The following is a 12,981-nucleotide window of genomic DNA, read 5'->3' as shown; positions in this document are numbered from 1 at the left end:
CTGTATATTTTCCTATCGATCACCAAAATATATTTTTGGTGATAAATCATAGAGTTTAAGGAGATTAGGACATCAGACGGTATACTTTTCAGCTTTTCAGAATGAAAGGAATAATAAAGCTATCCACTCAACAAACACATATAGGTTGACATTGACCTTTCTGTGTAGAAGTGATGTATTTTTCTTTTCTTTTTAGCAGCAGGGAATGAATATCAGGCCATACAATGCTCCACTATTTACTCTCCTGTTATGTTCCGGGTCAAATTGACCCGTTTCAAAGTTTGAAGATCTGGGAAAAAAAGTTAAAATTATTTTTTCAGTATGAAACTTCTTCTGCTTGCCTTAATTAGTGTGATCAACATATAATATGAAAATATTTCATCTCACACATTTGCAACCACCCCCTGCATGTTTATATCACATAGATACTGTTCGGGTCAATTTGACCCGGCAGTAAAACTGGAGGTAAAAGGGTGTCAGAAATGTAAGACTATTTCTTTCTTTACAACTGTGAGACATATTTCACCCAAATCTCACACACACACACACACATACACACGCCCACGCACGCATGCACACACACACACGCACGCACGCACACACACACACACACACACACACACACACACACACACACACACACACACACACAAACACACACACCCACCCACCCCCACACACACACACACACACACACACACACACACACACACACACACACACACACACACACACACACACACACACACAAACAAACACACACACACACACAGTTGCAAGTGTTATGACTTTTGTTCCCTTGGGAAACTCCACCCACATTCAGTAGACACTCAACAGGGGAGGGGCAAAACATATAAAATATTCTCTGCATGGGAGTCCTACCAACATTACACTCTGTCAGGCAGACCTTTACAAAATGAGAAGCAGAAACAAAAGGATGACAGTCCAGGAGGCTCTGGAAGTCATCATTGATCATGACAGTGAAATAGAGGAGGATGTATTTTGAGCTAAATTCTGATTCTAATGATTCTGATTTTGAACCAGATGAGGGAATTGCTATTCCTATTCCTCCAAGCAAGACATTCATGTCAAAAAATTGTGAAATTCATCCCCAAATATGTGTCAGGCAAACCTGTCTGCAGAAAACATACAGGTGAAACTCATATAATTAGAATATCATGGAAAATGAATTGGATTTGAGGTAAGAATTCATGCAAAATGGACCCAAACCAAGTACTGAGTACACATGCATGATTATACTTTATAGAGGGCTGATATTTCTGTATTAAAAATCCCTTTTTTATTGATTTCATGTAATATTCAAATTTTCTGAGATTTTTAATTTGGGGTTTTCATAAGCTGTGTAAACCACAATAATCTAAATTATAACAAATAAAGGCTTTGAATATCTCACCTTTCATGTAATGGGTCTATATACTTTCACCTTTTGAGTCAAATTACTGAAATAAATGAACTTTTGCACGATATTCTAATTTTTCCAGTTTCACCTTAAAGACAGTGCCAGGGCCCACTAGGATGGCACTGACTCGTGTGACTGACATCAAGTCAGCTTTTGAGCTGGTCATGCCAGATTCAATACAGAAAATCATTCTGGAAATCACTAATCTAGAAGGGAGGTGTGTTTTTGGGGAAAAGTGGAAGGAGCTGGACAAAACACATTTAGATGCGTATTTGGGGCTACTCATCCTGGCTGGGGTCGAAGGATGAATCGACAGCCAGTATGTGGGATGCAGAGACAGGCTGGCAGGGCTATATTTCAAGCCACAATGTCTCTGGAGACTTTTCACATTTTCTCCAGTGTTTCAAAAGTAATAAAGTGGTGAAACATTACAAAAAAAGTTTGAACATGTATTTTTTTAATGAAAAACAAGTGAATTATCCTTATTGAACCATTACCTGTTAGAGGTAAGGAACACTAAATTGCACTAAATATTGATAGAATAGTTAGTAATGGAGTTGGTAATGACATGTTCACACTGCTTGTTAGGAATTTTTTCGGTTTAGGACATCTTTTAGAGATTTAAACAAATGAACATAACAGGGAAGATTTTGTAGAATTAATAATTTGAACATCATTAAAGAAAGAGGGGGAGAAATGGATTAGGTTTGTTTTGCTTGTGTTTTCAATGTGCATATCCACTTGACATTTTGTTAACCTGTGACAGGAGTTAGCCTACTTTACCTTAGTTTACCTATCAGTATCAACCTATGAGCTGTTATCTATGATTTGCGAATGAGATGATTTATTTTATAATTACATTTTTTTGTCAGTGTATTTATTATTGTTGCTTTTTCCTTGTTGTATATATATTTCTTTTTGTATTTTAATGGTTTGTGTAGGCCTAGCCTTTGTATATGTTTATAAAAAAAATGCTAATAAAACAATGATATATTTTGATGATCCATAGCCTAATAAATGTTATAGGCCTATAATATTTTGAAAGTTTTAACCGGAACTCATCTTTTGGATTCGGTCCAACCGATGGTCCAACCCCCCTCCCTCAAGCATGTGCAGAATGGAATAGGCTTCCAGTGTGGAGACTGATGATCCATGTACAGCAGTAGCAGCCTCAGCCTGTAGTTCAGACACTGTTGAAGCAGCAGCTGCAGCATGTCGTGGCTGTTCGGCTGGGGAAGGGGCTCCTCGTCCCCGCCGCAGGAGGAGCAGGCAGCGGGCGATGGGGCTGGAGGCACCGGGGGAGCACCGGGAGGTTCGGGGGGGAAATCACCTGGGGACAAGTGGAGCAACTTTGACCCAACCGGGCTGGAGAGAGCTGCAAAAGCTGCAAAGGAGCTCGACAGATCACGTGCGTACCTTACTAAATGTACCCATAGACCTATTGAATGTACCCTAGCATTTAACAAAAGAGTGCACGCTTTCTTTGATTATTTATTTGCTACTTTTTAAGTCCAGCACTTAAATTAACGGAGTGGACAAACTTTTCTCGGGTTGGCACGTTCTGTTCTTTTCGGTCGAGGGTCCCCTCACGCCGGATTCCATACAAAATACCAAGATGAAAGTTTGAAGTGTCTCATTGACAAATGTGCACATGTTGAAACATTATGTTATAATTGCATTACTACACTGTCGGTGTCATTCTTTAATTCGGCATTTATTCATTCATTCATCTATCAGATTGAGCAGCACTAGATTATATTTCAACTTTTTAAAGTGGTTTAGGTCCACACGGTTTACAAAAGCAGTGCAGACCAACATTTGTTTGATTTCAGCGCAGTTCGGATGTCTTTGTGATAACATTTCTCGATAGTAAAGCGGTTCAGGGGGTCTAGTGTTCCATAACATTTCATGGGATCTGAGCTCTTTGTACTCCGAGTGGCGTGGTGGGCGTGTCATGGTGCGAAGAGGAACAAAGTGTTCTTGCTGGCCTGGCTCAGACCCTCACCTGTCTGCTATAGCATGACCTTCATGTCAGCATGTGCACACGAACATGCGTATATGTCAATCACAGTACAGGCCAACATGTTTGTTTTTAACCAGGGGTCACTCAGTTCACCCTCTGCTGCTCTCTACACACACACAGTGACACACAGGCTCAGCTCAACATTACCTTGTGGTGGATGTTTTAAACTATTTCTTACCCAAAAGTGTTGTTGTCCTGGCTGGTGGTTAGCATGTAGGCTAATAAGTTGACACTTCAGGTGAATAGGGTAAAAAAAATGACTGCCAATTACTAACATTAAAACAATTGTTTTTGTATTGTAATTTTTTCAGCAATATTTCAATAGATATGTATAAGGAGATATCTAACTAATTAGGCATACATTTGCATCTCTTTAAAACCAAAAATCTAGATAAAGCCAGAGTTCAATATATTTTATGTGTCCATAGTTTTTACATAACAGATTTTGCATACAGCCTTTTTTCATTTTAAAAATCAAAAAATACAATGTACAGCTCTTAAAAATGCCTTTTCGGTATGATTTTAAGACGAACATGTTTCATAAAAAAGAATAGTGCTCAGAGTGATTATGGAACATGTAGTTGATGTTAGTACTTTAGAAGTTGAGATCTTTTGGTCAGAGTATTGGAGAAAAAAAAATCTTGGCAATATGATAGGGCTGTATAGGAGAAATACACAAACACAAACTGAAGTTTTTTTTGGACCTTTTTATTCAAACTAGTATGAAAGAAGACACACATTATGCAACCGAATAAGACAAACATCTCCAAATTGACCAGTGCTTGAAAAAAATCACAATGTTTTTGCTAGCAGTGCCTCACCTTAATTAAAGCCCCATCACTCACACCGTCTTGGCTTTTCTTTCCACAGGACATGCTAAAGAAGCGCTGGATCTGGCTCGTATGCAGGAGCAGACTGCACAGCTGGAGCAGCAGGGCAAAGTCAAAGTATGTGTGGGTGGTGGATTAGGGCTCTGTTGGGGTGGGGTGGGGTGGGGGGGGGGGGTAACTAACTACTAATAAACCCTGATATCAGTTGCCTTAACACCAGTCCTGATGTCCCCTACAGGAGTATGAGGCGGCTTTGGAGCAGCTGAAGGGCGAGCAGATCCAACTGCAAGGCGAGGAGCGACGCAAAACACTCGTAGAGGAGACCAAGCAAAACCAGGCCGTATGGAATTAACACTGCACTCATACACCTCAATATTCTGACATTGAAGGTGGAGCAAGCGATTCTGGGAAATGCTCGTAGTCAAAAATCAGAGAATATCTCCTTGTGATCCGCTACCTGTTCGTACTGTGTGTGCGCTGATAAGAAATCCAGTGTTCACACACAGCCTTGGCTCTGTAAACTAGGCTCTGTTTCTGGCTATGGTGGGCCACTTTGTTTACATGAATTTACAGACAACTAGGCTGTGTGTTAACACTGGATTTTTTTCCAGCGCACACACAGTACGTATCGTAAGGAGATATTCACAGATTTTTTTGACAATATGATTTTGACAACAAGCGTTCTTTAGAATCACTGACTCCTCCTTTTTAAAACAACACTTTCCCCTATAAATGTGTGTTTGACATGTGAATGTAATGATTGCTTTCCTGTATTCGCCTCTAGAGGGCACAATACCAAGACAAACTGGCCAGGCAGAGGTATGACGATCAGCTCCGGCAACAGGTAAACATTTTTCTTAATGGACACTTGAAATGAAAACTAGAATACCTCAACACAGAGTTCCTCATGTACCCTCTCCCCCCCCCCCCCCTTCTTTTTATCTACAGAAATCCCTAACAGAGGAGAACCTTCGCAGACAAGAGGAATCGGTTACGAAGCAAGAGGCCATGAGAAAAGGTTGAGGATAAAACCAGATGCGCCCTTGCATTTATATATAATTCATCAACTCATTATGTCATACACATACTGTTTTCTCCCCCCGGTGCTTGTACTCTGTGCTGAATGAGAGCTACACAACCCAGCTTAATTTAGCGACAAAAAAAGACACAGAGAGACCTTTTGTAATGGTGTCTTAACAAGTATTTATAAAAAAATAAAAAGCAAATGCATGAATGAATGGTGTAGTAGGGGGATGTACAGTCATTATAATAGAAACAAAATGTTCTTTTTGTTTTAGATGCTTCTTCTTCAGCCCTTAAACTCAAAACTATCAGAAATACCAGAGACATTGTTACAAGGAAATAAAAGACAATACACAAGGAGCAGGTGTACTCAAAACACCAGAAAGATTTGTTTGCGTTTCTTTAGAACCATTTTATATCACAAGTTAGAAAATTCCAATGTCTGTCTCCTTTAGTGTCAGTTACAAGCCTAAAGCTTATGAAAATCATATTACTTAAATCCAAAGGGTTTAATATTGGAAGAGCCAATAAGTAAAATGGAACTGTATCTTTAAACCAGTTCCATCTAGATTTCACTAAGTTAAACCATGCTGACATGAAGTAGGTCAAAGGCTCAGCCATGTCAGAAGTGCTCACTAGCATGTAGGTATTAATACCTTCTTCTTTTCCCCCCCTAGCTACCATAGAACATGAAATGGATCTGAGACTCAAGAATGACATGCTTCGCATTGAAGCCGAGTCCAAGGCTCGTGCCCAGGTGGAGCGGGAGAACGCAGACCTGATCAGGGAACAGATCCGCCTGAAGGCAGCTGAGCACAGACAAACTGTCCTGGAATCTATAAAGTGAGCTCAGAAATGACTTTCTGCTTTCCTTAATCCTCAGGGTAACTGACATGTTATCTTCTAGTATCTCCCTTGGCTCTAAGTAGCTGTTAAACAAAAGTCCCAGAGGTTGTGTCTGTGTGTGTGTGTGTGTCTGTGTGTGTCTGTGTGTATTTGTGTGTATCTGTGTGTGTGTATCTGTGTGTGTGTGCCACAGCGAAGGCAGCCACTGTGATAATTGTGTTTTGTCCCTGGCAGGACGGCAGGAGTGGTGTTCGGGGAGGGATTCAGGGCCTTCATCTCTGACTGGGACAAACTCACAGCCACGGTAAATCCATGTCAGACCTGTCACGCTTTGTCACACATTCACAAGAGGAGGAGAGCAGAGGATTATGGGAAGCGGCGGTCTTCATGTTTGAAATGTGGAACAGTCTGTTTGAGGATGTGTGTTCTTTTCCTCCATACACACACAGGTAGCTGGGCTGACCCTGTTGGCGGCAGGTGTGTATACCTCCAGGAATGCAACAGGGGTGGCAGCGCGCTACATCGAGTCTCGTCTGGGCAAACCCTCACTGGTCCGAGAGACCTCCAGGATAACTGTTGCAGAGGCCTTCAAACACCCAATCAAGGTCTGACTTCATCCCAATTTTCCAGTTTATTGTGTGCTCAGTGGCCTGCTGATGAAATCCAACTAACATCTGGGATACATTCAGTACAATAATTCTGTACTTAATGTTTCAAGTAGTTTTTTTTTTTGGATTTTGCCATAACATCTCCATAATAGACGGACATTTGAATTTGTCCATAGCGGAGCAGACAAGTCACTTATTTGGTGAAAAAGTGTAACTGTTATATGATTTTTCACAATGCAACTCCCTCTGGTTTCCTGAATTTCAGACAACAAGGCGTCTGCGAAGCCGACCTCAGGATGCCTTGGAGGGCGTGGTGCTCAGTGTAAGTTATTGTTTTTGTCTAGTTGGTAACTTCTGAATCCAGCATTAACAAAACCTATATCTCTTTACTTTGTGAAAAATGCCAAATGCTGTCATTGTGCTCCGGATCACACAGGCGGGTTTGGAGACGCGTGTGAGGGATATTGCCATCGCCACTCGTAACACCAGGCAGAACAAAGGCTTGTACAGAAACATCCTTATGTATGGACCCCCTGGAACTGGAAAAACACTCTTCGCCAAGGTATGGTTGGGTAAAACAGGCCATAACAGGCTTAACACTAAGGTCAGATATGCCTTGTCTGGAAAAATCTTTGCCCATTTGAGGAGACATCCCTTTTTAATGGTTCGATTTGAATCCATATAAAAATGTATTAACAGCATGTGCAGATGCTGAACCAATAAATTCCGTACCAATAAATTCACTGTTTGTGAATCATTCCACAACAAAACTTAAGAGATTTTACAGATATCCCTTTTTAAATGTGTAGCAATATTAACAATATTTTGATACATTCATTTCATGCATTGGAGATGCAGTTCAGTAATAAACCATTATAATTTCTATTTAATTAGCTTGTTACGTAATATTTTTAAGACTATTGAAAATTTCCATTTTTTTTTTTTTTTTTTTTTTCCTGTTTCCTTTTTGAACAAAGCTCTTTTTATGACCTTTTTAGAAACTGGCTCTCCACTCAGGAATGGACTTTGCCATCATGACAGGTGGGGATGTAGCACCCTTGGGGCGGGATGGAGTCACTGCCATGCACAAGGTGTTTGACTGGGCCGGCACCAGTAGGCGAGGGTAAGGACCTTTGTCCATTGACAGTCAATGAAGTAGTGCTTTAATGTGTATGTACTATCAAATATTGATTCTAAAGGCTGAACTGTTCATTAAACTGTATTTTGTGATACAAACTGAGTCGCTGTTTTTTCACTTGGTAATTACTAACAGCATTAAAATAAATGGCAGTTCTTTTGCTCAATCTCTTTGATGTTCTCTGTTTCAGTGTCTTGCTGTTTGTAGATGAAGCTGATGCATTCCTGCGTAAGCGATCCACAGTGAGTTCAGTTGCAATGCATGGTGATGCAATATACAGTGTGTGTGATTGTGTATGGTAATATTCCCTGATACCTGATACATGGTTTTTTGCATTACAGGAGAAAATTAGTGAGGACCTCAGAGCTGCCCTCAATGCATTCCTCTACCGCACTGGAGAGCAGAGCAACAAGTTAGTATCTTCCATTATTCACTGTGCATGGCTGGGAATGAAAAGGTCATTGCCATGATTGAAAAGGTCACTGGTTGTATCTAAGTATTCCCATGTTCTCTCCTCAGGTTCATGCTGGTGCTTGCTAGTAACCAGCCAGAACAGTTTGACTGGGCTATCAATGACCGCATTGATGAAATCGTAAACTTTGCTTTACCGGGTCTGGAAGAGAGGGAAAGATTGGTACGAATGTACTTTGACAAATTTGTGCTGGGTCCTGCCACTACCGGGAGACAGTGAGTACACCTTTTTGTATTTTTCAATAACAGCTACTGTTGCTGCTCCCTAGCACAGGTGATTTACTACTGCCTCGTAAGCTCAAGTTGCATAATCTATCCAGTCCCAAAATCAAAAGTGGTGTCTTGAGTCTTTACTGATTGCTTTTAAGAAATGGTGTTTAAGCCCTCAGGAGATGTAATACAGACACCATAGTGGAGTGTATTGGTCAGTTTACACCAGCATACATATGAATGATCAATACGATGTGAAACAACTTTCTTGTGCTTTTACCCAACAGGAGATTAAAGTTGGCCCAGTTCGACTATGGACAGAAGTGTTCGGACATTGCAAAGCAAGCAGAGGGCATGTCCGGTCGTGAAATCTCCAAACTTGGTGTGGCCTGGCAGGTAAATAGAGAAATATGTTTACACAAAAATATGAATTTACATCAAAGCAAATCCAAAGCCAACCATTTTATTTAATTTTTTTCCCGGAAGGCTGCAGCATATTCTTCTGAAGATGGAGTTTTGACCGAAGCGATGATTAACTCAAGAGTGGAGGATGCCATCAAGCAGCATGCACAGAAAATGGACTGGCTGCTGATGGAACAAGGTGCGGGGGTTGGCAAGGTCGGCGTAGTCCTCCCCAAGGAAATGGCTGCAGAAGTCACAGCCCAGGAATCTGCCACACTTGCACAAACTGAAGATGCAGCCCCGACCATACAACAAGTCCTTCCACTTATCGAGGTTGTGAGCAACGCTGTTCAGGCAGAGGCAGCCACACTACCTTTAGAAGTGGAGGCAGAGGGTATCCTCAAGGAGGCAACCACTTTGGTTAAAGAGAGTGAGGTTGTTGCTGAGACAGCAGTGGAAACCCTTGTTGATACAGCACCTGCGTCCCCATTGGTGCAGGAGGTAGAGGTCATCAAGGACCTTACTGAGGAGGTTGTAGGCACAACTGCAGCAACAGAGGCACTTGTTCCTGAAGTGAAAGATATAGTCACTGAGGTTAAAGAGGCTGAGGGTGTACCAGCTTCCACTGTCCAAGAAACGGCCGCTGTGAGTAAAGAAGAGCCAACTACTGAGGCAATTGTCCAGGATTCAGCAACCCTGTCTGTTGATAGTGTAGAAACTGTAGCCACTGATGCTGTGAAGGTGGTAGAGGAAATCGCAAGCGATGTAGCTCAAGTGACCGAGTCCGTGGCAAACATTGTAAAAGAGGCTGAAGCCATAGCTACTGATGTGGCCAAGGTGACTGAAACCGTGGCAACCATCGCAGAAGAGATTGAGGCAGGAGTGGTCAAGGAAGTGGAAGCGGTAGAAAGTGCTGTCGTCAGTGAAGTTGTAGCGGAAACATCAGAGGTTACTAAAGAGGTTGAAGCGGTAGCGACAGAAGTGGTCAAGGAGACCGAGAGCACTGCTGCAGAGGCACAGGCGGTTGAACCTGCGATGACTGAGACCGCTGCCAAGGATGCTGAGGCCATCCAAACAGAGATTGCCGTTGAAGGCGTGGAACCCAAGGAGCCTCAGATGACTGCCACTGAGGTTGTTGCAGATGGTCAGACCCTGGCATCAGAGACAGAGGTCTCCAAGGAAGCAGAAGTCATCTCAGCAGAAGTCACCAAGGAAGCAGAAGTGATCGAAACAGAGGTTTCCAAGGAAGCGGAAGTCACCCCAACCGAAGTTTCCATGGAAGCAGAAGTCATCCCTACAGAGGTTTCTAAGGAAGCAGAAGTCATCCCAACAGAGGTTTCTAAGGAAGCAGAAGTCATCCCAACAGAAGCTATCAAGGAAGCAGAAGTCATCCCAACAGAGGCTATCAAGGAAGCAGAAGTCATCCCAACAGAAGTTTCCATGGAAGCGGAAGTCGTCCCAACAGAAGCTATCAAGGAAGCGGAAGTCCCGATAACCAAGGAGGCTGAGACTGTGGCCAAGGAAGATGTGAAACTTGAGAGTCCAACCACTGAGACTTCAGCTGCTCCTCAGACCCCCGTCACAGAAGAAGCCGAACCCAGTCAAACTGAGAAGCCCTCTGCCAGCAAACAGAGTAAAGATGACAAACCAAAAGTCAAGCCTTAGTCCAACAAAAAATCACTCCGAATCTTGATGAAAGGCTATTGGAAATGAAGTGCTGTTCTAAGGACATAAAACGTCCTAATAACCAAGGAGGCTGACACTGTGGCTACAGAGGAGGTTAAACTTGAGTCCAACCACCGAGACTTAAGCCACCCCTCAGACTCCCATCCCAGAGAAAGTTGAACCCAGTCAAACTGAAAAGCACTCTTCCAACAGAGTGATGACAAACCCAAAGCCATGCCTTAGTCTAACGAAATAATCACTCTGACTCTTGATTAAATGCTATTGTGAATGAAGAGCTGTTGTAAGTCGTGTAACTGAAACATTCACCTTGAATTCTTGTTGTGATCTCTTCTATCAATGTTTGTAACTCAGTTGCTGTGAATGCCAAGATTTTAAAATAATAGTTTGATTGTGTCTTGTAGGTTTGCAGTAGAATGAGTAAAACGATGTGTGGACCACTGACCATTGTCTTGACTATTGCATTCTGCTTTCTTTCTATTCTCTCTCCTGGTCGTCATTGCCTATTTTGAAAGTCTATGTCTGTCTGACATTTTGAGAATGTGTCCTCTAAAGGGGATGTTCTTTCATGTATGCTGACCAGTTCTGGCAAGAGTTCAACTACACGTCTGCAAAATGTCCGTTACGAACATCTCTTCTCTGGCACATAGTTAGCAAGAGCGCCGATGCAGTTCAGACCTGTCCTTGACAAATACTTTTTTAAGCCCTTCATTGAATGACTGTGGGGTTGTGCCAGACTCATTTAAATGTAGTTTGGAGATACTTTCTCGGTCTGACAATGTGACACCATATGTCCACAGTAACTCAGCATCCCCATTAATAACGTTTTACATCAGGTGTTACAGTTGTGTTGTGTCCTATCCTGCTATGCATACAGGTCTTTTACGCACACTGTGCTTTACATCCAGGTGGCTTTATGACATTCCTTGCACAGAATCCCCCCCAAAATGCAGTACGTTCATACAGTTTATATTGGTGTAAAAACCATCAACTAAATCAATTAAAGGTATAGTCAGACATGGGACAGAAGAACTCTTGATATTTGACGCTCTTAGACTGCTCGTCAAACAGTAGCCTATACATTTTCTTACGTTGTCAACTTAAGCTTTAGAAAATTGTTTTGCATATTTGATAGGTGGATCACGGACTCTGAAAGATACTGTACTTAAGAGATAACAATAATATTTAGTTTCAGCAGTAGAATACCTGTTGCAGGTCATATTTGAGGATATTCATTAGAGATGGTGCACATGTGTTTGTGTATGGAAAATATCTTTCAAAATGTCACATGTCACATATTGCGCCATGCAGTGAATCATTTTGAAGGGCTTTTCTCAGTGGCGTCAGGATGTCATTGGCATTGTTAGTCATTTCAGAAGTGCTTAACAACACTCCTGAAATGACTAACAATGCCACAGCGCTTGTAAAATTTCTATTTCAATTATACTAAACCGAACTGAAGTCTCCGGCAGGACCTCTCTCAGTATAATCTCTGTGTTGCTGCTGCTCTGAAGTAGCCCCTCACTATTAGAACGCGTTCTCATCCCCACTCATATGATTGGACTGACACAATCAAACATCAGAGGTCACTGTTGTGCTTCAATGGCACTTTTAATAAAACAGACATTTCATCCTCACAACAGCAATGTCTGGACGGAGAGGACGAGAGGGGGGGGCCGGGCGAGGGTTCCCTCTGCTGATAGGCTGGTTGCTCCTGATAAGTGAGAGGGAATTGGATAAAGAAAATTGAACTGTGCGGTTAAGCACAGCGTGGGGAAGATGGAGGGGTGTGTGTGTGTGTGTTCAGATCGAACTGACTCATCTTGGCTGGCATTTATTTCTCCTCCAGTGTCTATACTAAAGAATGATAATATAGCAAAGAGAACCCCGACCACAACCGGACACGCTCCCCTCCCCCTCACATATTTACAGGAAAAAAATGAATACATTCAGTTAATTCACTAAGTAACAAAGCTAATTAATCTGTGTTTTTAGCAGAAATCACACGGTTTCACATCCAGTTTTTCAAACAAACTCGTCTTGCTGTCCCATTCCTATAGTCTTTACACACACAGTCCCGTCATTAGGTTTTCCAATTGATAAACGACTCACGCAAATATCCCCCCCACACCACGCATCCCCCTTTTCAAGGCTGTTCAATCCCACTTGCCCGTATTTATAACTATTTACAGAAGCAGCAATCTAACCATCACAAAAAACCCACCCACCCCAGCGGTCTCATTCGCCCCTCCCTCGACGCCAGCAATGTCACACTCCCACCCAATGGAGAAAATAAATATCCAGACACCCGTCTTGCCGCCCCGTTC

At 42.2% G+C, this 12,981-nt stretch overlaps 1 protein-coding gene across 1 annotated transcript; it reads left to right on the top strand.

The window, feature by feature from the left end:
* Positions 1 to 2,632: 2,632 nt before the first annotated feature.
* Positions 2,633 to 11,019, top strand: LOC307253697 (ATPase family AAA domain-containing protein 3-A-like; the record flags this gene model as incomplete). Its single annotated transcript, XM_080031831.1, has 16 exons — positions 2,633 to 2,828; positions 4,314 to 4,390; positions 4,512 to 4,613; positions 5,058 to 5,117; positions 5,222 to 5,291; positions 5,974 to 6,139; positions 6,377 to 6,446; positions 6,592 to 6,747; positions 7,016 to 7,072; positions 7,187 to 7,312; positions 7,749 to 7,873; positions 8,079 to 8,130; positions 8,230 to 8,300; positions 8,408 to 8,575; positions 8,857 to 8,965; positions 9,056 to 11,019. The coding sequence occupies 16 exons, from the start codon at positions 2,633 to 2,635 to the stop codon at positions 10,634 to 10,636; spliced, it is 3,186 nt and encodes a 1,061-aa protein (XP_079887957.1). The 3' UTR covers positions 10,637 to 11,019.
* Positions 11,020 to 12,981: the final 1,962 nt, after the last annotated feature.

Source organism: Ammodytes marinus (assembly GCF_949987685.1).
Source record: "Ammodytes marinus genome assembly, chromosome: 7".
NCBI classification, from domain to species: Eukaryota; Metazoa; Chordata; class Actinopteri; order Uranoscopiformes; family Ammodytidae; genus Ammodytes; species Ammodytes marinus.
Note: the sequence above shows the minus strand (reverse complement) of the source record. Positions and strands in the feature narration are given on the sequence as shown.